The sequence below is a fragment of the Rhinopithecus bieti genome, unplaced genomic scaffold, assembly GCF_001698545.2.
Source record: "Rhinopithecus bieti isolate Rb0 unplaced genomic scaffold, ASM169854v2 scaffold_31787, whole genome shotgun sequence".
NCBI lineage: Eukaryota > Metazoa > Chordata > Mammalia > Primates > Cercopithecidae > Rhinopithecus > Rhinopithecus bieti.
Window position 1 is genome coordinate 4264083 of NW_016814655.1, and position 25371 is coordinate 4289453.

Consider the following 25371-nt stretch of genomic DNA (forward strand, 5'->3'; position numbering starts at 1 on the left):
CGCTCTGTCGCCCAAGCTGGAGTGCAGTGGCCGGATCTCAGCTCACCGCAACCTCCCCCTCCCGGGTTCACGCCATTCTCCTGCCTCAGCCTCCCGAGTAGCTGGGACTACAGGCGCCCGCCACCTCGCCCGGCTAGTTTTTTGTATTTTTTAGTAGAGACGGGGTTTCACCGTGTTAGCCAGGATGGTCTCGATCTCCTGACCTTGTGATCCGCCCACCTCGGCCTCCCAAAGTGCTGGGATTACAGGCTTGAGCCACCGCGCCCGGCCTCTTTTTTTTTTGAGATGGAGTTTTGCTCTTGTTGCCCCAGCTGGAGTGCAATGGTGCGATGTTGGCTCACTGCAACCTCTGCCTCCTGGGTTCAAGCAGTTCTCCTGCCTCAGCCTCCTGAGTAGCTGGGATTACAGGGATGCGCCACCACGGCAGGCTAATTTTGTAATTTTTGGTAGAAATGGGTTTTCACCGTGTTGGTCGGGCTGGCCTTAAACTCCTGACCTTAGGTGATCCACCCGCCTTGGCCTCACAAAATGCTGGGATTACAGGCGTGAGCTATGGCACCTGGTTGAGGCAGGTGGAGTTCTTGAGCCCAGGAGTTTGAGGTTACAGTGAGCTGTGATCATGCTGTCACACTCTAGCTTGGGAAACAGAGCGAGACCCTGTCTCTTAAGAAATAAAAACAAAATAAAAATTCTCACAGTGACACCTTTTCTTATGTCACATGAATTCCTTATCTGTTCTGGATACAAGATGCTCTTTAAAATGTGCAGTGATACCACTTTATGGAGTACAGATTCTCTAAATGTTACTGTTCAAAAGAATGTATTGAATCCTAAAGCACTTTCCCTTTACTACCATTCCCTGTATACTTCTTCCAAAAACAACATATCTAACAGTAAAATTAAGAAGAAAAGTGGTGGTATTGGTGGCATGGAAGAGAAAGAATAAAAGCAGATCTGAGATTTATTGAAATAGTACAAGAAGAAACTTACGTTGAGGAAGTATTATTTATATTTATATTTAGATGGTGTATTTCACCTTAAAGGATATGGCTTCTGTATTAATTGTAATGTCTGACAGATTCATTCATGTTTTTGTATCAGTAATTTGTTCTTTTTAATTACTGTGTGTCATTGTATTGTGTCAGTATACCACAATTTATTTCATCATTTATTTTCTGTTGGTGGACATTTAGGTTTTTTTAATACTAAAAACATTGTTTTTGGCCGGGCATGGTGGCACACGCCTGTAATCCCAGCACTTTGGGAGACCGAGGCAGGTGGATCACAAGATCAAGAGCTTGAGACCATCCTGGCCAACATGGTGAAACCCTGTCTCTACTAAATATACAAAAATTAGCTGGGCGTGGTGGCACGCGCCTGTAATCCCAGCTACTTGGGAGGCTGAGGCAGGAGAATCGCTTGAACCTGGGAGGCAGAGGTTGTAGTGAGCCAAGATCGTGCCACTGCACTCCAGCTTGGCAACAGAGTGAGACTCTGTCTCAAAAAAAAAAAAAAACAAACCCCAAAAACCTTAATCAAAGTATAATTTACATAATATAAAATAGAAGTATATTATTCAGTGACTTTTAGTATATTGACAAAGTGATACAGCCATTTTTCATTATCCCCAAAAAAACCTCATACTCATTAGTAGTCCACTCCACATTTCTCTCTTTCTCCAGCCCATGTCAACTGCTAATTTACTTTCTATCTCTATGGAATTGCCTGTTTTGGATATTTCGTATAAATGAAATCATACAGTTTGTGGCCTTCCATGTATGACTTCTTTTACTTAGCATAGTATTTCCTTTTTTTCTTTTTATTTTTTTAAGAGTTGGAGTCTTACTCTGTCATCCAGGCTGGAGTACAGTGGCACAATCATAGCTCACAGAAGCCTCACACTTCTGGGCTCAAATGATGCTCCTGCCTCTGTTTCCTGAGTAGTTGGGACTATATATAGCACTACAGGCACAAGCCACTGTGTCCTGCATCACTTAGCACAGTGTTTTCAAGGTTCATCTGTATTGTAGCCTATCTCAGTACTTCATTATTTTTTATTGCCAAATAATATTCTGTTGGTCAGGCACAGTGGCTGATGCCTGTAATCCCAGCACTTCCTGGTAGGCGAGGCGGGCAGACTACATCATAATACCAAGAGTTTGAGACTAGCCTGGGCAACATAGCAAAACCCCATCTCTACAAAAAATACATAAATTAGCCAGGCATGGTGGTGCATGCCTTTAGTCCCAGCTATTCAAGAGGCTGAGATGGGAGGATCACTTTAGCCTGGATAGTCAAAGTGGCAGTGAGCTATCATTGTGCCAGTACACTCCAGCCTGGATGACAGAGTAAGACCTTGTCTAAAGAAAAAAAAAATATTGTGGCCGGGCGCGGTGGCTCAAGCCTGTAATCCCAGCACTTTGGGAGGCCGAGACAGGCGGATCACGAGGTCAGGAGATTGAGACCATCCTGGCTAACATGGTGAAACCCCGTCTCTACTAAAAAATACAAAAACTAGCTGGGCGAGGTGGCGGGCGCCTGTAGTCCCAGCTACACGGGAGGCTGAGGCAGGAGAATGGCGTAAACCTGGGAGGCGGAACTTGCAGTGAGCTGAGATCTGGCCACTGCACTCCAGCCCGGGCGAGAGAGCAAGACTCCGTCTCAAAAAAAAAAAAAAAAAAATTGTATGGATATACCATATTTTGTTTTTCCATTCATCTGTTGCTTAACATTTGGGTTGTTTCCACTTTGCCAAACCATTTTCCAAATGCAGATGCATCATTTTACATTCCCTCTAGCAGTGTATGAATGTTCCAGTTTCTCCAAATCCTCATCACACTTACTGCCTTTTTTTTTTTTGAGACAGAGTCTCGCTCTGTTGCCAGGCTGGAGTGCGGCGTTCTCAGGTCACTGCAACCTCTGCCTCCCGGGTTCAAGTGATTCTCCTGCCTCAACCTTCCGAGTAGCTGAGACTACAGGCATGCACCACGCACAGCTAATTTTTGTATTTTTAGTAGAGGTGGGGTTTCACCATGTTGGTCAGGATGGTCTCGATCTCTTGACTTGGTGATCTGCCTGCCTCGGCCTCCCAAAATGCTGGGATTACAGGTGTGAGCCACCATGCCCAGCCCTGCCTTTTTAATTATAGCCATGTGAGTGTGTGTGAAATAGTATCTCATTGTGTTCTTTATTTGCCCCTATGACCAATGATGGTAAGCATGTTTTCATGTTCTTACTGGCCATTTGTGTATCTTGTGAAGTGTCTGTTTAGGTGTTTTGCCTATTTTTATTATATGAGTTGTTTATATTGTGGAGTTGTAAAAGTTCTTTATATATTCTGAATTCTAGACCTTTATCAGACACGTGATTTTCCAATATTGTCTCCCGTTCTGTGGGCTGACTTTCATTAATAACTTTTTTGGTAGTGTCCTTTGAAACACATGTAATTTTAATATGGGTGAAGTCCAGTTTATGTATGTTTTCTTTTTTTGAGTGTGCTTTTCATGACATGTTTAAGAAACTACTGCTTATTCCAAAGTCGCAGTGATTTACTCCTGTGTTCTCTTCTGATAGTTTTATAGCTTTAGGTCTTACATTTAGGTTTTTGATCCATTTTAATTTACTTTTTCTGTTATTATACAAGATAGGGGTCCAGATTCATTTTTTTGCGTGTAACTATCCAGTTGTCCTAGCACCATTATTTTGAAAAGACTATACTTTTCACATTGAATGGTCTTGGCACCCATGTCAAGTATCATTTGAACATAGATGTATGAATTTATTTCTGGACTCTGAGTTACATTTGTTTGATCTATTTATCCTTATGCTACTAGCACACAGTCTTGATTACTGCAGTTTTGTAGTAAGTTTTGAAAAAGAGCAACCTGCTCTTCTTTTTCAAGATTGTTTTGGCTATTCTGGTGCCCTTCTATATCTATATGAATCTTAGGATCAGCTTGTCAATTTATATAAAAAAGCCAGCTGGGATTTTGTTAGGGATTACATTGACTCTATATATAAATTTGAGAAGTATTGCTGTCCTAATAGTATTAAGTCTTTTGATCCATGACTATGGGATGTCTTTCCATTTATTTAGATCTTCTTTAATTCTTTCAGCAGTATTTTGTAGTCTTCATTGTACAGGTCTTGCACTTCTTTTGTTAAATTTATTCCTAAGTCTTGTCTTGTCTTGTCTTGTCTTGTCTTGTCTTGTCTTTCTGTCTTCTTTCTTTCTTTCTTTCTTTCTTTCTTTCTTTCTTTCTTTCTTTCTTTCTTTCTTTCTTTCTTTCTTTCTCTTTATTCCTTCCTTCCTTCCTTCCTTCCTTCCTTCCTTCCTTCCTTCCTTCCTTCCTTTTCTTTCTTTTTCTTTCTTTCTTTTTCTTTCTTTTCTTTCTTTCTTTCTTGATCTTGCTCTGTCACCCAAGCTGGAGTACAGTGCCATGATCATAGCTCACTGTAACCCTGAACTCCTGGCTTCATGTGATTCTCCCACCTCAGCTTCTCAAGTAGCTAGGACTATAGATGTACCACCATGCTTAGCTAATTAAAAAAATTTTTTTGTTGGTGGAGAAGGGAGTCTTGCTATGTTGTCCAGTCTGATGTCTTTCATTATTTCTGATGCTATAGTAAATGGAATTGTTTTCTTAATTTTATTTCTGGATTGTTCATTGCTAGTTCATGGAAACACAGCTGTTTTTTTGTATATTAATCTTGTATCCTGCCACTTTGCTGAACTTGTTTATTAGCTCTAATTGTGTGTGTGTGTGTGTGTGTGTGTTTTGGAGATGAGGTCTCACTCTGTTACCTAGGCTGAATGCAGTGGCTATTCACAGGCCTGATCACAGTGCACTATAGCCTCTAACTCCTGGCCTCAAGTAATCCCCCTGCCTCAGCCTCCTGAATAGCTAGAACTACAAGTGCCTGCTACTGCACCTGGCAGTGTTGGAAGTTTTTTGATTACTGACTTAATCTCCTTACTACTTATAGATCTCTTTAGATTTTCTATTTCTTTTTGAGTCAGTGTTGGTAATTTGTGTGTTTCCAGGTATTGTAGTCTTTAGTGTACAAGTCTTTTACTACTTTTATCTGTTTTATGTTGGTTACCTAATATGTTGGCATACAGTTATTTATAGTATTATATCTGTTTTTATTTCTGTGATGTTAGTAGTCTCTGCTTTTCTTTTTTTTTTTTTTGAGACGGAGTCTTGCTCAGTCGCCCAGGCTGGAGTTCAGTGGCGCGATTTTGGCTCACTGCAAGCTCCGCCTCCCGGGTTCCCGCCATTCTCCTGCCTCAGCCTCCCGAGTAGCTGGGACTACAGGCACCCGCCACCTTGCCCGGCTAATTTTTTGCATTTTTAGTAGAGACGGGGTTTCACTGTGTTAGCCAGGATGGTCTCAATCTCCTGACCTCGTGATCTGCCCGCCTCAGCCCCCCTAAGTGCTGGGATTACAGGCGTGAGCCACCGCACCCGGCCATGTCTCTGCTTTTATTCTTTTTTTTTTTCTTTTTTGAGACAAGAGTCTCGCTCTGTCACCCAGGCTGGAGTGCAGTGGCGCAATCTTGGCTCACTGCAACCTCTGCCTCCTGGGTTAAAGCGATTCTCCTGCTTCCGCTTCTCAAAGTAGCTGGGATGACAAGTGCCCGCCACCATGCTTGGCTAATTTTTATATTTTTAGTAGAGACAGGGTTTCACCATGTTGGCCAGGCTGGTCTCGAACTCCTGACCTCAAGTGATTGCCTGCCTTGGCCTCCCAAAGTGCTGGGATTATGAGCGTGAGCCACCATGTCTGGCCTCTGCTTTTATTCTTGATTTTAGTAATTTGAGTCTTCTTTTTTTGGGTCAGTCTAGCTAAATGTCAATTTTGTTGATGTTTTTAAAGAACCAGCTTTTGGTTTCATTGATTTTTCTCCAGTGCTTTGGATTTTGCATATATATATTTAAGTCTCTGCTCTCGTCTGTAATATATTATTTCCAACCTTCTGTTTGATTTGGGTTGAATTTATTCTTCTTTTTCTATAATTTCTTAAGGTGGAAGGCTAGGCTATTAATTGAGATGTTTCTTCTTTTTAAATATATGCCTTTACAGCTATACATTTTCTTCTGAGCACTGCTTTTGCTCTATCCCAATGGTTTTGTTATGTCCTTTTGTTTTCATTAAATTGTGTTTTCTAGCTTTCTTTGTGATTTCTATTTAGGAGTATGTTGTTTAATTTCTACATATTTGTGAATGTCCCAAATTTTCTTTTCTTCTTTTTTTTTTTTTTTTTTTTTGAGATGGAGTCTCACTCTGTTGTCATGCTGGAGTGCAGTGGCGTGATCTCGGCTCACTGCATCCTCCACCTCCCAGGTTCCAGCGATTCTCCTGCGTCAGCCTCCTAAGTAACTGGGACTACAGGTGCACGCCACCATGCCCAGCTAATTATTGTATTTTTAGTAGAGATGGGGTTTCCCAATGTTGGCCAGGATGGTCTCAATTTCTTGACCTCGTGGTCTGCCTGCCTCGGCCTCCCAGGGTGCTGGGATTACAGGCATGAGCCACCACACCTGGCTCCAAATTTTCTTTTGTCATTGATTTGTACTTTCATTCCATTGTGGTTGTTGAACATATTTTGCATGATTTTAGTCCTTGTAAATTTACTGTGTCTTGGTTTATGGGCTACTCTGTGGTCTATCTTGAATAATCTATATGCTTTTGACAAGAATGTGTATTCTACTGATGTTGAGTGGCATGTTCTAAAGATGTCTTTACCTTAATCTGTGTAGAATTTTTCACTGGGTATACATTTTTATATGTATTGTAGAAATCACGAGTTCACACCATTACATCTAATTCTAGTCAATCCTAGGAAAGTTCCTTCTTGTTCACTCCCATTCCCTGTTTGTATATCCCTTGTGCCACAGGTGAAAGCCCTGGCTTCTGACATGATCAACATACTTAGTTTGATTAATCTAAAATTGCTTCAGTTGATTAACTGCTACCATAACAAACAAACCTAAAAAGAGTTCAGGATTTGTTTGCCATTCTTCCACTTTCTTAAAAAGTCTAAAGGCTTATAGTCAAATACTATGTTTTTTAGTTACTTGGGTTAGTTCTTCCTTGCTTTTTTTCTCTACAGTGTGGTTAGCGTATTTGTATACAGTATAATTAGGTTCATTTGTTTGCTTTCAGTTAAGTGTTGTTTTCTTTTTCATTCTGTTGATTTAATTTTTTAAATAATTTAACATAATCATGTAACATTTCATAATACATCCTATGTTATAGCATTATTGTATACAATATATATGAGTAATATACATTTAAAAGTCAAAATTATGCAAAAGGCATATCAGAAGTGTCACTCCCACCTATATGTCTCCCACAGTTGGTAGGTAATAAACTTTGGTTTTCTTTATTTTTCCTGCTTGGGATTCACTGGACCTCTTGATTTTGTGCTTGTATTTAATCAGTTTTGTAAAATGTTCAGTGGTTGTATTTTCATATATTGTTCCTGCCCTGTTTCTCCTTTCCTTCTGAACCCTAATAAGCATATGGTAGATTGGGACGGTGTCCTTTCTTCTCTTATCCTTTTGTATTTTCCATCCTTTTTTTTTCTCTGTGTCACATTCTGCGAAGTTTTTCCTGACCTATCTTCCAGTTCACTAATTCTCTTTTCAGTTGGGTCTGATCTGTTGTGAAATCTATTAATCACATTTAAAAATTTTGATTTACATAATTTTTTTTTTTGTTTCAGCATTTCATTTTGGAATATTTTTTCCAATCTGCTGTGCCACTTTTTGTAGTTTCTAGTTATATATTAAACATTTAAATCTTAGTGAACTTTGTTCTAAGAGTTGTAAGACCTGATTTATATTCCTGACTCTATTTCCAACCACCTCCATTTGAAAGCTTTTTTTTTCTTTTTGAGATGGAGTCTCGCCCTGTCACCCAGGCTGGAGTGCAGTGGCGTGATCTCAGCTCACTGCAACCTCTGCCTCCTAGGTTCAAGCGATTCTCCTGCCTCAGCCTCCTGAGTAGCTGGGATTACAGGTGCGTGCCATCACACCTGGTTAAATTTTTCTATTTTTAGTAGAGATGGGGTTTCACTGTGCTAGCCAGGATGGTCTCAATCTACTGACCTCATGATCTGCCTGCCTCAGCCTCCCAAAGTACTGGGATTACAGGCATGAGCCACCATGCCTGGCCCTTGAAAGCTTTTTTTTTTTTTTTGAGACAGAGTTTTGCTCTTGTTGCCCAGGCTGGAGTGCAATGGCACGATTTCAGCTCACCGCAACCTCTGCCTGAGTTCAAGCGATTCTCCTGCCTCAGCCTCCCTAGTAGCTGGGATTATAGGCATGCATCACCACGCCTGGCTAATTTTGTCTTTTTAGTAGAGATGGGGTTTCGCCATGTTGGCTGGGCTGGTCTTTGAACTCCTGACCTCAGGTGATCCGCCTGCCTCGGCTTCCCAAAGTGCTGGAATTACAGGTATGAGCCACTGCGCGTGGCCCCTTGAAAGCTTTTTAAAAGAGGACTTTAATTATTACTACATCCATTAGGAAGCATTTCTAAATATTACTACTATAGATCCAAGAAGTGAGGAATAATATAGTCATCATGCTCAAATTTTAATGTCTTATTTAAGCACACATGCATGCTTTAAAATGAATCTAATTATTTCTAGACTCTGGCCTTTTCATTCCTGATAATATTGCCCTAGTCCAGGCCCTTGTTATCACTGTCCTAGATTGTGGCAGTATCCCCTGTAGGTCTCCGCACCTTCAGCCTTGTCCTCCTCAAAAAAAAATTTTTTTTCAAGAGATGGAGTATCACTGTGTTGCTCAGGCTGGAGTGTAATGGCATGATCATAAGTCACTGCAGTCACCTTGAGCTCAAGTAACCCTCACACCTCAGCCTCCCGAGTACCTGGGACTACAGGTGCATGCCACCATACCTGGCTAATTAAAAAAATTTTTTTTGTAGAGACAGGATCTTGTATGTTGCCCATACTGGTCTAAAACTCTTGGCCTCAAGCAGTCCTCCCAGTTCTGCCTCCTGAGTCGCTGGGGTTACAGGTGTGAGCCACGGCATTTGGCCAAATTCATTTTTTAAATTATGTTAGAATCCTGCTTAGAACCTTTAGTGATATCACATCGAGCATGCAACAGGATAAATTTTAACCCCACTAAGACTCTCTAAGACTGATCTTTTTCTGTCCACTTTTGTGTTGAGCAGTTCTCTTCCTCAGATTCTGTGTTCTGTCAACTCAACTCTATCTAGCTTTATTTTTTCTCTGAGACTGGATCTCACTCTGTCACCCAGGCTGGAGTGCAGTGGCGTGATCATGGCTCACTGCAGCCTTGACTTCCCAGGCTCATAGCTGTGTTTTTATTCACACATCATGATATTTATGCCATTTTGCTTTTTGTTCATGGTTCCTCTTCTGTTGGAGACCTCTTCTTTTCCTCTTAGCCTGACTTTTAGCATGGTGATTAAGAGCATGGGCCTAGGGTTGGCATTTTGGATTATTCCATTTCTTTAGAATCACAGCATTTAACTTTTGTAAATTTTAATTTTGTCATCTTTGAAACTGGAATAACTTCTACCTCATAGAGTTACTGCAAAGATTAGATGAGGTAATAAAGAGCTTAGTACAGTGTCAGTTTTAAAAAACAGTATCTCATCCTAACTTTCAATAAGACTCAGCCAAGAGGATCTATATGTCCCTCTCTGTTGTGCGTATCTCCAATACTGCTATTAATACACTACTTCATAACTGCTTTTGAATGAACCTTCTCACTAGCTTCTTAAAATCAAGGACTGCCAAGTTTATCTTTGTATTACTGGTACCTGGCACACAGACTTTCAGTAAATATTTGTTTAATATATGCATGGAGTTTGAAAGAGCTAGTCATCTTCAGACAATACCTTACCTTTTGCACAGGAAGCTCCTGTAAGTGTGTACCCTCAGTTCAAGTGAGAATTTTTGTTTTCCTTTGTCTTTGCCAGTAGTAAAGTCTTAAAATAGTAATTACATTTATTTCCACTGCACTGAGCTGTGATACCACAAGCTGAAAATCTAGGGAATCCATGGGAAGTTGGCACCCTTAAGGATTAGATCATTTTTCCGTATTCAATTTGTATTCTTGTAGTTATGGAATTTGCTTTGAGGATAGTCAATGGAAATCCTTCATATTTGTGTAAAACTTGAGATTTAGATTTTTTAAAACAGTATTTCCCAAGAGATATATTAATGAGGCAATGCCTGATAATCCAGTTGCTTTTCCTGTTCTCCTACCCTCAATAGTAGTTCTTGGAGTGCTTACATATGACAGACAACATCCCTACCAGATGTTATCTTCCCTTTTATAGATTAAAATGCTCAGGCTTAGGTTAAGTAACTTATTCAAAGTTCCAAAGCCAGAAAGTGGAGGAGCTGGAATTTAAGCCTTAGTTCTTCTAGTGCCCATGATCTTTCCATTATACCATACTGCTTTTCTAAATAAACTGAAAATAATTTTCTTCTGTTTTTTTCTTTTTTATGTTTTCTACCTTAAAGTCTTTTATCCTTACATTTAAGTTTATAGTATTTAGTAGTGCTTTTAATTACTTAGTAACTATTTAAACATTTTAATAACAAATAGAAGCCTTTATGGTAAGATATTTAGGTAATATTTAAAGGGATAAAGCTTTTTAAAATTTTAAGCCTTAATTCAAGTAGTAGTTCTTTAAGATATATGTATTTTATTTTTAATTTGAATCACCACTAGGAGGATTTATTTGCCATCTCAGCGTTCTTAGACTTTAGCAGACTTATTTATTTCTTCCCTATGCATTATATTGGTCAGGAGGCAGGAATGTTACAGATTTTTTTTCAAAGCTCAATTTGCTCTGAGATTTGGAATTAACCTTTAGAATGTTCTGGATTTATCCCCCATATGCCAAGGATCTGTAAATATATTTTCACATGAGCTGAAATTTTCAGGCGATTAAGTGAAATATTTGTGAACACAGATGTTTTGTTTAAAAGCAGTTAATGAAATCAGAAAAAAAAATAACCTCACTGTGGAAATACTTTAGGTTCCTCCTGTAATATGATCGGCACATACTTCCTTCTCTTGTAATTCACGTTGTTCATTTTCTGAGGGAGGAAATAACTAAACTAATAATTAAAACATAAAATTATTTATCCTGTGTGTTTTTTGCTCCCAGAGTAAACTGAAAATGATTTTGACCGACCAGGGCTGCTTGATTCTGTGAAACTCACATTGTTTGCGTACTGTTGGAGGGCCTCATTAGGGGGTAAATTTGCTTTTTCTGTTTGCCAGTAACGATTCCTGTCTCTTACGGAAACTTGCCATTTGGATTGTCTCCTTCCTTAACTGGCCAGCCTTAAACAGTTCAGGCCATTAGTTATTTTTTCTAGTCTTGAAATTTTAAAAAAATTATTCTTAAGTTTTCAAGTATTTAAAGCTGAGGATATTGGTCACTGAGATATTGCCTAGTTAGGGTTCGGCATTGTGCCCAAATGTGTTGGGCCTCTCAGGGCCTGAGTTCTCTGTGCTTTAACAAATGAGCTACAGTTCTCAAGAGATCAGTGAAGCTTGTTTGTTGATCCTGTATTCTCATCCAGAGGAAGTAGATCTTTGAGAATGTCTAAGGAAGGGTAAGTGATTTTATTATTCTTTCTCTTTCATTTTTCTCAGTGAAGAGGTGTCATCTGAGTGAATTAAAAGATTAATAAGCAGTGCTACCAGTCCAAGGGTGGAGGTAGAGGCAGAGATTGAAAGAAATTCATCCCAAATCTTACAGTGTTTCATGTGTAATCTACTGTAAAGTTGCTGTTGTTGTTTTGAAAGACAGCATTGAGTAAGGGTAATCTTAATAGGAATTTTGTAAGATATAAGTACTTTGTTTACTCTGTGGTAAATTCAGTTTGTTTTCCTGCAGAATGTATTTATCAAGTTTGGAAGCGAACGGTGGTTTACCGAGGAATTGAGGGAAGCTTACAAATTCAGAGGCATTTTAGATATGTTGTACCTTTAGAAAATAGTGTGAAATATTTAGTGAAAAACAGCCTATGATTTTGTTTGTTTCTGGGAAGTGTAGGCAAAAAATAATTTAGAGTACAATTCCCTATTCTAATTTGCTTTGCAATATAAGATAGTTCTCTGTTGTTTTTATATTATTTTCTCTTATGCTTCAGAGTCTGAATTATTACTGATTCTCTATTTGTGACCACTATAATAAGTGATAAGTTAATAACTGCATACTGTTAGTTATTTCATTTCTAGCCTTCAGGCATAACTAGACCTGGTTAATTTTAGAGAGATGTTTCTTTTGATAAAATAGGACATAAATCTTTCCAAAAAATTCTTTAAAAATACAGTAGTTTAGTTTTATTTTCTGGAATCTATTATTTTCTAGTTCTTTTGTTCTGTAAGAAAATTTGAAGTGGTTCCAGAGCCTCACATTTACAACTTATTTTAATCTAATCATGTATTGATTATGAACAAAATAAAATTGGCCCACTTTACTACTATTTTTAAACTTCATTATTGAATAACGAGAACAACCAGGGGTATAAGTAATTCTGTATTATTTTAGACCTTTTATGACATCACTAGAAATTTGAGGTTTCTTTTAAATGTGAAAGTTATGAAAGGACTGCCGTTTTAGATTGGTATATTTTCTTAAAGGACTGCCTTTTTAGGTTGGTGTATTTTCTTTCCTTCTATCACTGGCTATAGATTGGTAGTTGTTAAACCATTTTTATGATAAGGACTATCACAGGTGCTAGTATATTTGTCAGTCTTGTACACAGGGTTGTTTATAAAGCTATTATAGTTTTTAGATTTAAGATGAATTGTATTTCTAGATGCAGTTAAAGTTCTTGGAAGTAGTTAGTACTAATTTTTACCCATGGTAAAGTATATGTTAGATTTGGTTAGTTAGAGAAAGTTGAAGGGACCTATATTACCCCACTAGTACACTATAAGGGCAGAGACTTTTTTTTAGGTTTATTTGCAGGAGCCTCTGGGGCAATGCCTGTTCTGTCTGAATGGATAATAAGTGCATTTGAAGTATGTGGAGTATATAAATGAAATCAATTAAGTTTTATTCTCTATGCTATCTTTAGAAATAAATGGATACGTTTTGTACTTTGGGATGAAAAAAATTCTTACATTTACCATTTTCATAAGTGCGATGTTGACATTTGGTACCATGTTATCATTTGATAGCTATGAAATATTTCCCTAATAGTAATAGGAAAAGATTGTTAATAGAGTTAAATCACCAAAAATTATACTTGAGCTTTATGTAAACCTATGGTAATTAAGACAGTGTGATATTAGTGTTAAGATAGGCATATAGATTTTGGAACCAAATGGGGAGTTCATAGACCCACACATATATATAATCAATTGATTTTCAGCAATGAAGATAAGCTAATTCAATGGCGAGAGCCTAGTGTTTTTTTTTTTGTTTGTTTTTTTAAGAACAAGTTTCACTCTTGTTGCCCAGACTGGAGTGCAGTGGCGCAATCTTGGCTCACCGCAACCTCCACCTCCTAGGTTCAAGTGATTCTCCTGCCTCAGCCTTCCTGAGTAGCTGGAATTACAGGCATGCTGGTTACCACCACGCCCGGCTAATTTTGTATTTTTAGTAGAGACAGTCTCCATGATGGTCAGGCTGGTCTCGATCTCCTGACCTCAGAGGATCCACCCGCCTTGGCCTCCCAAAGTGCTGGGGATTACAGGCATGAGCTACTGCGCTCAGCCAGGAGAGGCTAGTGTTTTTAACAGATGTACTGGAACAACTGAATATTCATATAGGAAAAAAAAAAAAAGAACCCTGACCTTTGACCTTTACCTCAAACCGTACATTAAAATAACACAAAATGGATCATAGACCTAAATATAATCTTTGTGACCCCGAATGATGTACAGATTTCTTAGGTAAACTGAATTAAAATTATTAGACAAAATTGGTAAGTTGAGCTTCATCAAAATTCAAAAAATCAAATTTCTGTTTCTTTAAAGACATCATTAAGAATATTTAAAGATGGCCAGGCACGGTGGCTCACGCCTGTAATCCCAGCACTTTGGGAGGCCGAGGTGGGCGGATCACGAGGTCAGGAGATCGAGACCATCCTGGCTAACACGGTGAAACCCCATCTGTACTAGAAATACAAAAATTAACCAGATGTGGTGGCGGATGCCTGTAGTCCCAGCTACTCGGGAGGCTGAGGCAGGAGAATGGTGTGAACCCAGGAAGCGGAGCTTGCAGTGAGCTGGGATCGGGCCACTGCACTCCAGCCTGGGTGACAGAGCGAGACTCCATCTCAAAAAAAAGAATATTTAAAGGCAAGCCGCAGACTGGGAGAAAATATTCCGAATATATTTATATCTGATAAAAGACTTGGATCCAAAATATATGAAGAACTCTTGTAATTCAATAGTAAGACAACCCAGTTTAAAAACAGGCAAAAGATTTGAATTGATGCTTCACAAAATTGGATTTGAAAAGATGCTATTGGTCATTAGGGAAATACAAATTAAAACTATAGTGAGATACCACTGCGCACACACTAAAATGCCTGCAATAAAAAACACTGACAGTGTGGAGCAATGGTAACTCTCATGCATTGCTAATAAGAGTGCAAAAGAGAAAAGAGTTTTGGCAATGTCTTTTTAAGTTAAACATATGCTTAACATATGACCTGGTAATTCCACTTTTAGATATTTACCCAAGAGATGAAAGGATGCCCACATACATTTGTATGTGACTGTTTGTAGCAGCATCATTTATAGTAGTCGAAAGCTGGAAACAAACCAAATGTCCATTAACTGAATGGATAAACAAATTGTGGTATATCCACACAATGAAATACTCAGGAATAAAAGAACTAATCATATATGCAGCAACATGGATGAATCTTGGAAGTATTGCTAAGTAAGCCAGACACATGACAAAATAATACTTGATTCCATTTATATGAAAACTACAGTGACAGAAAGTACTCGTGGTAGCTCAGGACCAAGGGCTGGGGAGGGTATTGCAAAAGAACATGAAGGAATTTTTTGGATTGAAGAAAATATTCTACATCTTGATTGTAGTAGTTGTTGCATGAGTGTATACCGTTATCAGACTCACCAAAATTTTCATTTACAGTGGGTGAATGTTATTTTAAGTAAATGATACCTTGGTAAAGTTGGTGGAGGAATGAGACTTGAGAAGCTCCTCATCCTGCTGATGTTAAATTTTGTAAATAAAGTGGTTGTTGATTATTCATATTCAAAGGGATATCTTTGGGAAAATATGGGTGCTCCTAGGATGTGTAATGCAGGGAAAAATATACTGTCTTTGCAGTGTCATGATTGAATTAGCCATCTGGAGTTGTTAAAGTGCCTTATTTATTTATTTATTTATAATTACGAGAGTTGCTGTCTTTTAGGTAAAAGGCCAAAATGAATTTTATTATTTGTTTTTATTTTAAATTCTGAGTTTTGACCTTTCTTCCAGTATAGGCACAGTACACTTGTTAATTTGGCCTTATGCTAACATGGATAATCATATTTTCTTCTCTAATTTTTGTCACACAGAGTTTAACCCTGCAATGTTTCTATGTTTTATGAATGATCTTCTATACACTGGTCTTTCAAAATTGTAAAGAAAAGTGAAAACAATTTAGAGGAAAATAGGGAAAAGGGGATTGGAAAAAACCTGTGCTTAATTAGACTGAGGTTTTAGAATAGTAAATGTGTTCTTAGAAGTACTGGTATTGTCCTGGTTTCTCCCATAATTTCTGTATTTCTCTGATTTGGTAGTCAGCCCTCTCTTATATTTCCTACCGTCCTGCTCCCATTATCACAATTTCTTCATTTGAGAATGAAGGTGAAGGGAATTTTAATGTCTTTCCTTAAATATTTTTGATGAATCTCCTTGAAGTGTGCTTTAAAATCTTTGGTGGAAAGAGAGTCTACATTATCATCAGTACTGCTATTATCTTGTCGTTTTTAAGATAGACCTTCTTTTACATTTAAACATCTCAGAAACTGGGCTGTATCTGGCAGTATACCACCTAGAATTCAAATTGAGTTCTTCCAGAGAGGATTTGCTTTTGCTTCTTTTGGTCACCTGGGGAAAGTATCAGCCATCCTGGTAGTATAAATTCAGAGCACAACCTACAAGACTGACTTGTTCAAATTCTCAGGGAGAGATTTTTCCCCCTCCCTGGACTCAGTACAAATAGAAAAGAAATGTACAGTCAAGGCTGAGATGTACAGGTTTCTTTGTGGGCCCTTGTGTGTTGTAGATATATTTCTCCCTTATCCTCATAATATGGGTATATCCCTTTTGATATCTTAGCTTTTTGTGGAATCTCCTACTAGGCTCTGACTTGGCATTTCCCCCCTTTTCTTACTGGTATATAATATGGGTACATTTTATAATTGATGGCATTTTAAATCTTAATCATCTTAAATTTTATTCTATGTATGTCTCCATACTGACTTTTCAAAAATCTGGAACTTTTAAATATTGAGTGTATGGGTGAGTAAAATGAGTATTATAATTAATTTATGTTTTATTTTATAAGTGCTAACACATTGGTTCAGATTTCTAGTGTATGTGCTGCCGAGGTGAGCACTGTTCAGATTTTTAATGCACAGGCTGCTGTTCTCTCTCTCTCTTTTTTTTTTTTTTTGAGATGGAGTCTTGCTCTGTTGCCCAGGCTGGAGTGCAGTGGCGCGATCTTGGCTTACTGCCAGCTCTGCCTCCCGAGTTCATGCCATTCTCCTGCCTCAGTCTCTCCCGAGTAGCTGGGACTACAGGTGCCCGCCACCACGCCTGGCTAATTTTTTGTATTTTTTTAGTAGAGACGGGGTTTCACCATGTTAGCCAGGATGGTCTTGATCTCCTGACCTCGTGATCCACCTGCCTCTGCCTCCCAAAGTGCTGGGATTACAGGCATGAGCCACTGTGCCTGGCCACTGCTCTTCTCTTGACACAATCTGATAAACAAAATGTATCCCTCTTGATGTTCCTCAGAGAAAATGTTAAAACAAATTAGTAAGAAGTTAGTGGTTAGAATTTATGAAAGCAGGACGAATGCTAATAGATGTCTGTTGCTTTTAGAATCTAACCCAAAATTTCTTGTTGTGTCTGTATGTCCATGGTATTTGAGCTTTGAATTTTCAAGAATCCATTTCATAAAGTTCTTACCTATAATATTTTTTATATCATTAAGCATACTTTTTACAAAGGATGGAGACATAATGGCAGACTGAGGTCTTCCTGTTACTTTTTTAAAATAACAGCTTTATTGAGATACAATTCACATACCATTCAATTCATCCTTTTAAAGCGTACAATTCGATGGTTTTAGTATATTCACAGAGTTGTGCAACCAATACCGCTATCTAATCTTAGAACATTTCATTACCCCCACAAGAAACCCTGTACCCAATAGCAGAAACTCCCCGTTCCCTCCTCCCCACAGCCTCTGGCAATGACCAACCCCTATTAAGTTTCTAGTTTAAGCTTAATTTTTAGTTCGGTTAAATATTGTGTCTGCTATTACAAGGCCCTATGTTAGGTGTTGGGAAGGTTATAAATCCTGGTCTCAAAGTTTATAATCCTGTAAAGAATAAGAGAACTACCATATTTTATGTATATGACAACATATAGTGTCAAAATAGGGAATTTAGAATATTTAAAACTCTCATTTGGGTCACAACTTCATAGAATTTTAGTTGATGCAGTTTCTTTCATTAAGTGGAAAAGTAGTGAAATCCAGAGACATTACTGTTACATAGTTCTATGGTACAACCAGAATATTGATAGTTCCTTGACAAAATCGCTTGAGATGCAGGGTCTTGAATGATTAGAGATAACTGAGGTGGCCCTGTTAAGTATAGGGAAAAGAATATAAACAAAGCCTTAGGGCATATTTAGGAAATAGCAAGTAGCTCACTTTGTTTACTACAGCCAAAGGTACATGATGTGGCACAATGTAAGATCAAACTGATTTTCACAAAATGGTGAAAGATTTTGAACTTGAAGATCCAAGAATTTGCAATTTATTAATTGGGGAGGTAGTGAGCGATGACTAAAAGTTCTTAAGAGAGTGATATGATTGGATCAGGGCTTTAGGACACAAACTATGTGTGAGGGAGGACCAGTTTATAAACAACTTTTTTCCAATCTGTTTCAAATGGACACATTTATAAAATAAAAATAACTCAAGGAAAATGAAGACACAGTGTAAGCCTACCTTTTTTATTGCTACATTCAACAAACAAAATTTCTCTGTCAAATTACTATAAAAGTTTCTAAATGCTTAAAATTTCTGTATGTGTCATGTCATGAGTTAGTAACAAATGTTCATAAGCTAGCATTGGTCTGTGGACCATGCTTTAAGTAGCACTACTTCAAAGCAATTAATTTGGCATTAGTGTGAGGGCAGAGCAATTGGGAGATGATTGTTGGACTAATGAGGACCTGGACATGTTGTTAGCACTGTGAATTGAATGGAAGATTGGATTCCAGAGACGTTTGGTAATTTAAATGAAGGCACATGAGATGATTGGATGTGGATTTGAAGAAGAGGAAAGAATCAAAAGGTAATAACTAGATTTTAAGCTTGAGTGGGAAAATGGGATTGCCCGTAGCAGAAATAGGAACTAGTTTGGAGGTTGGGTTTTCAACAAAAAACCACATTATAGCATTTTCTATTAAGTAAAAATATGCATATATACAGACATGTACTTTTTAGTTCATAATTTCAATTTGCCCTCTCAAAAAGCACTTGTAACTTTTTCTTTTCTTGATTGTAGCAAATTTTCAATGTCTAATTATGCAAGCCCATAAGGAAAACAGATGCCCAAGAAGATTTTATACTTGAATCCTTAGTCTCATTTGTTGTTGGACTAACTGTCATTGGGCACTTGGCCAGGAAATTGTGACTCCTAGGCAAGGGGAGGAGTTACAGATAAAGTTCATCATTGCCAAAGAAATTCTATTCCAAATGGATTTGTGCGGAGCAACAGTGATATCCAGTGACAAGTTAAATTAGACACAGAGGTGTTTTCTCCAGCACTGTCTCCGAAGACACATGGTTTTGAGGGGCCCGATTCAGGCTAAACTTCTTGAAGTTAAGTCACAAAAAAACTATACTAGGGACTTTACGAAGAATTTTGTTATGTGACTTTAAGAACTAGTTGACTCAGATAGTTTTATACTTTTCAAAACGGCAACCAGTAACAGATGAGGTAATACTGCTTTGAATTGCAAGTTAAATCTCAAAACCATTAAGATTGCTATTTACAAAATTTCAAATTCAATAAATTGCATGTTCGTGTTACTTAAGTGTGAGAATATTCCTGTTTATAAAGCACATTATATTAATGGCTCTATTTCTTACGGTTAATATTTATATTAACTTGGATAGAATTTATTCAAGTTTAATGTCGTAACTGCTGTGGAATATCATAATAAAAGCTGTTACATTTGTCTTTATATTGAAGTCTGTGCTTGGTTTTATAGTGTTCCTGTCACCTAGAGATTGTTTTTCTTGTTAATGCTCAAATCTGCAACTTACAAAAGACTTAGTATGTTGGAATTGCTGATTAATTGTGCTTTAAGATTGGATGCTTAGTTTAGTCATGCTTTCTAGGGTGGCAAGTTTGTGCTTTTTTAAAAGCAAGCTTCAGGAAGTTAATTTCTCAGATATGTTCAAACTCTTGAACACAGGGGTGGAGTATGTTCCACTCGTTAATAATTTAGAAATGTGACACAGTAAACTGGCATTGGCAAAGGTACAGTCAAGGTCCTGAAACCAGTAGAAATTTTTGGATTCCTCAAACAGATAAATCTTTTTGTTTTGAAATGTATGATGGGGCAGTGGGCCAGCCTTGTAATTGATATAGTACCTTTTAGTTGATATAGTACCTAACACTTTGTTTTGCTATAACCTCAGTGAAGAGTAGTCACTACTTTGAGACCAGGAGATTCATTTCTCTTGAAGACTGTATCCTGGAGACATGATATTTCATGCTTTAAGGCTGCCTCTGTGCTGAAGTCAGTGCATACTTTAAGGATTTGGATGTTTATTATCTTTGTAAACTGTGGCATGTATAGCCAAATAACTATATTTGGCTTATTGCAGTTCTCTATAATACAGCTGTTCTATTTTGCCATTATAGCTTTGCTTATGCACTTTAGATATGCATACAACAAATTAGATTTAATTCCACATTGTCCCTCCCCTCATGTTTTGTAGCCTAAATTAGGGAAAGAAAAGGAAAGATGAGAATATATGTGAGGCTTTTTATTTTTATAAACATAATAGAAATGAATTGAGGGGGAGACAGGAGTGATTATTTCTAAGTTCAGGAATTGCTTTTGTGGTTAGAGCACTTATTTTGAATGAAAATGGAAAGATAAAGGATATTTGGTAGAACTTCATAGGAAAACATCTTATTTCCTAATTTTAGACTCTTAAAAAATCTGTCCTAGCTCTTTCTGCTCCCTAAAGAACAGCCTCTATGACATATGTCACAAAATGGTATCTGCTTTATAGTAGACAATAAGTGTGTTGATTGAATAGTTAATGTGACTAGGTTAAAGAGATGAGAAGTGCATTTGATGGATATTTACCAATTATTATTTTGACAAAACTAGATTTTCATATTCCTGAAATATATTATTCCTTGAGTTTACATAGATAATAAAGGTACATTATAATCCTTGAATCCTTAAAAATATACATATGTGATTTGATAGATTTTCATGACAGTACAAGCTTAATGTCTTTTCTAACAAAGAAAGAAACTGGTATTTGGCTGGGACTGTTGACAGTTTCTTAAGCACTGATTGAGTGACATTAGCAGCAAAATCTCTTTTTTCCTGTAATGTTAGCTGTGCCTGAAGCCAGCTAGCATCTTTCTTCTATGAGAGTCGAAGCTGTTTCTTTTATTATGTGGTTCCACATACTTCTATCCTGGATTGTATCACAAGGGAAAAAATCGTCCCCAATCCATTCCTGCTTGTATTCCCATGGAATATTTTAGGCATGTCAGCTGTTAGGGCCTGATCAAGGCTTTGATCCAGTTGGCTCTCTAGCTTCAATTAAGAATCTGTTTGAAAAGCCTTCAGTAGTAACATTTAGTTTCTAGAGTTACAACCATTATTTTGTCTTTTATCCCTGTTGTACTTTCAAAAGGATTTATGTAACTGGGAAAATATAATAAAGCAGATGCTTTTATCAATAATAGTGGGGTGATATTTGATGAAATATTAGAAGGTGATATGTTTGGGGGCTGGAGGTTGGAGGGTGTTTTTTGTTTCTTTGTTTGAGACAGGGTCTTGCTCTGTTGCCCAAGCTAGAGTGCACTGGCACGGTCTCAGTTCACTGCAGCTTTGACCTCCTGGGCTCATGTGATCTTCCTGCCTCAGCCTCCTGAGTAGCTGAGACTACAGGCATGTGCCACTCTGCCTGGGTAATTTTTTATTTTTTTGTAGAGATAGGGTCTCACTATATTGCCCAGGCTGGTCTCAGACTCCTGGGCTCAAACAGTCCTCCCACCTTGGCCTCCCAAAGTGCTGGGATTATAGGCGTGAGCCACCACTCTTGGTTGTCTCAAACTCCTTTTTAAAAAAGTCTCCAAGGCTGTCTCTACAAAAAAAAAGGAAAAGAAAAATAGCTGGACATGGTGGTGTGTACCTATGGTCCCAGCTACTTGGGAGGTTGAAGCTGAGGTAGGAGGATAACATGAGCCTGGGAGGTTGGGGCTGCAGTGAGCCATTATCACACCGCTGCACTCCAGCCTGGGCAACATAGTAAGACTATGTCTTGAAAATAAATAAGAAACATATATATACAAATTAGGCATTTTTAAATGGTGAGGTAAATATCAATAGAAGATCTGATATTTTCTTTTTGTATCCCAGTGGAGGCTTTTGCATCCCTTAGTGCAGCTACTCTTCTTTGGAGACCATTGACCTAGATCACTGATGGGGAGCCCAGCCCAAGCTTTTTTTTTTTTTTTGAGGCAGAGTCTCGCTCTGCCCCAGGCTGGAGTGCCGTGGCCGGATCTCAGGTCACCGCAAGCTCCGCCTCCCGGGTTCACGCCATTCTCCTGCCTCAGCCTCCCGAGTAGCTGGGACTACAGGCGCCCGCCACCTCGCCCGGCTAATTTTTTTGTATTTTAGTAGAGACGGGGTTTCACCGTGTTAGCCAGGATGGTTTCGATCTCCTGACCTCGTGATTCGCCCGTCTCGGCCTCCCAAAGTGCTGGGATTACAGGCTTGAGCCACCGCGCCCGGCCGCTTTTTGTTTTTAATAAGTTACTTAGGTGATTGTGATTTTGATGTACACTGCAGTTTTGAGATCCACTGATCTATATCATTCGAATTTCTTATAGTTACTTATGAAATGAAGGCAAAGAAAAGGTTTGGTCAGAAGAGGAGAAGCCATGAAGTTTTAACTTTGGCTACCAAGCTGAGGATCAGGTGGAAAGGATAACCTTATTTTCTTTCTTTTCCCTTTCCTTTCCCTTTCCTCCTTTCTTTTCTTTTCTTTTCTTTTTTTTTTTTTTTGACGGAGTCTTGCTCTGTAGCCCAGGCTGGAGTGCAGTGACGCAATCTCGGCTCACTGCAACCTCTGCCTCCTGGGTCCAGGCTCAAGCAATTCTCCTGTCTCAGCCTCCTGAATAGCTGGGATTACAGGAATGCGCCACCATGCCCAGCTAATTTTTGTATTTTTAGTAGAGACAGGGTTTCACCATGTTGGCCAGTCGGGTCTTGAACTCCTGACCTCGTGATTCGCCCACCTCAGCCTCCCAAAGTGCTGGAATTACAGGCATAAGCCACCGCGCCTGGCTCTTCCTTTCTTTTCTTCTTGCTTTTTTTCCTGTTTGTGGCAGGATCTCACTCTGTCACCCAGGCTAGAGTGCAGTGGTACAATCTCAGCTCGTTGCAGCTTCTGCCTCTGAGGCTCAGGAGATCCCACTTCAGCTTCCCGAGTAACTAGGACTTCAGGCATGCACCACCACACCTAGCTTTTTTTTTGGTATTTTTTGTGGAGATGGGGTTTTGACATGTTGCCTAGGCTAGTCTCGAACTCCTGTGCTCAAGCGATCTGCCTGCCTTGTAAAGTACTGGGATTACAGGCGTGAGCCACTACATCTGGCCCTTATTTTTAAAGATGATTAAAACTTACCCTGAAAGACCATCATGCTGATGATCTACCATATTATTATATGTTCAGTTTTTCCTATGTCTTCATAGTGATCTTTCTGATTATTTCATTTCCTTAAAATCTGATATTTTGGTCTTAAATGCAGGATAAAGTCCAAATTCCCTAATGTGGCTTACAAAATTTTCATGATTTTGACCCCTGCTAACCTTCCATAGCTTTTATTGCTCCTTCCCCATGCTTGCCCCTGGAAAACCTGTTTCTGTGAAAACAAACAGAAGCAAAATCAAAGAAAGCTTCTCAACTCCAGCCACAATAAATGATCTGTAGTTTACTGTAAACCTTTTCCGTGCTTGGTTATTTTGCCTGCATTGCCTTTCTTGCGTTTTCCTACTGGAAAACTACTGATTGATTAAGATTCAGTTCAAACATTTCTTCCTGACCTCTCTAAACAACTGGTACTCTCTCCTCCATGTGATTTTATAGTACTTACTGAATTGCTGAAATTACTTAAAAGTCTCCCTTCTAGTAGGCTGAGTTCCTCAAGGATAAAGAGAGTAAATTACAATATAAGTTTCATGAGGGCTGATACAGTCTTTTGTTTAATCACAGTATCTGGGTATAATAGTAGCTATTTATTTAATGAATCTATATATCTTCAGTGGGCTTTAAATTACTTGTTTATTAAATAAATTATAAATTAATAAGTGAATGAGTTATAAAATCCCAAAAGTAATCTTATTTTATGGGTTCAGACTTGGAAAGGAGAGCGTCTTCTTTGAAATCTTGAATACATGGCATTTTTAATGCCAGGACACAATACACAAATCTGTATATTTTTGTATAATATCTGATTTCATTTTCTGTATAGGAAAGACTTGGATAATATTTTAAATTTTTAATTTATTTGTTATGTTTTTTGGAAACAGGGTCTCACTCTCCCACCCAGGCTGGAGTTCAGTGGTGTGATCTTGACTCACTATAGCCTTGATCTCTTAGACTCAAGCAATCCTCCTACCTCAGCCTCCCAAGTAGCTGGGACCACAGGTGCACACCACCATCCCCAGCTGATTTCTGTATTTTTTGTAGAATTGGGGTCTCACCATGTTACCTAGGCTGGTCTTGAACTCTTGAGCTGAAGCCATCTGCCTGCCTTGGCCTCCCAAAATGCTGGGATTACAGGTGTGAGCCACTGCTCCCGGCCTTGAATAATTTTTATGGATTTTAATATTGGTATTTAAATGAGAAGGTCTAAAAGAAAACAAAGGAAAAGCTTCTTGACATTGGTCTTGGCAGTGATTTTTTTTGTTTAGGACACCAAAAGCACAGGTAACAAAGGCAAAAACAAGTGGGACTACCTCAAACTAAAAAGCTCCTGCACAGCAAAGGAGAAACAGCAAAGTAAAAAGGCAGCCTATGGATTGGCAGAAACTGTTTGCGAACCATATATCTGATAAGGGATTAATATCTGAAATATATGAGGACCTCAAACAGTAACCATAAAAGGAATAACCCAAAAATGGGCAAAGGACCTGCATAGACATTTCTCCAAAGCAAACGTGCAAATGGCTAACAGGTGTTTGAAAAGGTGCTTAACATCATTAATCATCAGGGGGAGTGCAAATCAAAACCACCATGAGTTATCATCTCATACCTATTAGAATGCCTTTTATCAAAAAGGTAAGAAATAAATGTTGGCAAGGATGCAGTGAAAAGGAAATCTTTGTACACTGTTGGTGGCAATGTAAACTGATGCAGCCACCGTGGAAAATGCTGTAGAGCTTCCTAAACAAATTGAAAATAGAGCTGCCATATTACCCAGCAGGTCTTCTAGTTATATTCCCAAAGGAAGTAAAATCACCACTTTGTAAAGCTATCTGCACTCCCATGTTCATTGCAACATTAGAGTAGCCAGGAGATGGAAAATAACAAAGTATCTGTTGATGGGCTGAATGGATAAGGAAATTATGGTATATATACACACAATGGAATATTCAGCCTTAAAAAAGGAGATTCTACTGTTTGCAACACCATTGATGAACCTAGAAGACATTATGCTAAGTGAAATAAGCCAGATACACCAAAGAATACTGCATGATTTCACATGTGGAATCTAAAAAAACAATCAAAAAAGGAAACCATAGAAACAAAGAGCAAAACAGTGATTGGAGGCCAGGCGTGGTGGCTCATGT

The 25371-nt window shown here is 38.4% G+C and overlaps 1 protein-coding gene across 7 annotated transcripts in view; it reads left to right on the forward strand.

The window, feature by feature from the left end:
* The window catches only part of NT5C2 (5'-nucleotidase, cytosolic II), a 112119-nt gene that overhangs the window by 35109 nt on the left and 51639 nt on the right, over nucleotides 1-25371 (forward strand). For 2 of the 7 annotated variants that reach the window (XM_017851724.1, XM_017851725.1), the window contains exon 1: nucleotides 11309-11644. The exons of 4 other annotated variants lie outside the window; for them this stretch is intronic. In XM_017851724.1, coding sequence (XP_017707213.1) covers nucleotides 11631-11644 — 14 coding nt within the window. In that variant the 5' untranslated portion in view covers nucleotides 11309-11630. Of the gene's footprint in view, nucleotides 1-11308; nucleotides 11645-18549; nucleotides 18606-25371 lie in introns of those variants that run through there. One more of the 7 variants, XM_017851723.1, reaches the window with a different exon arrangement.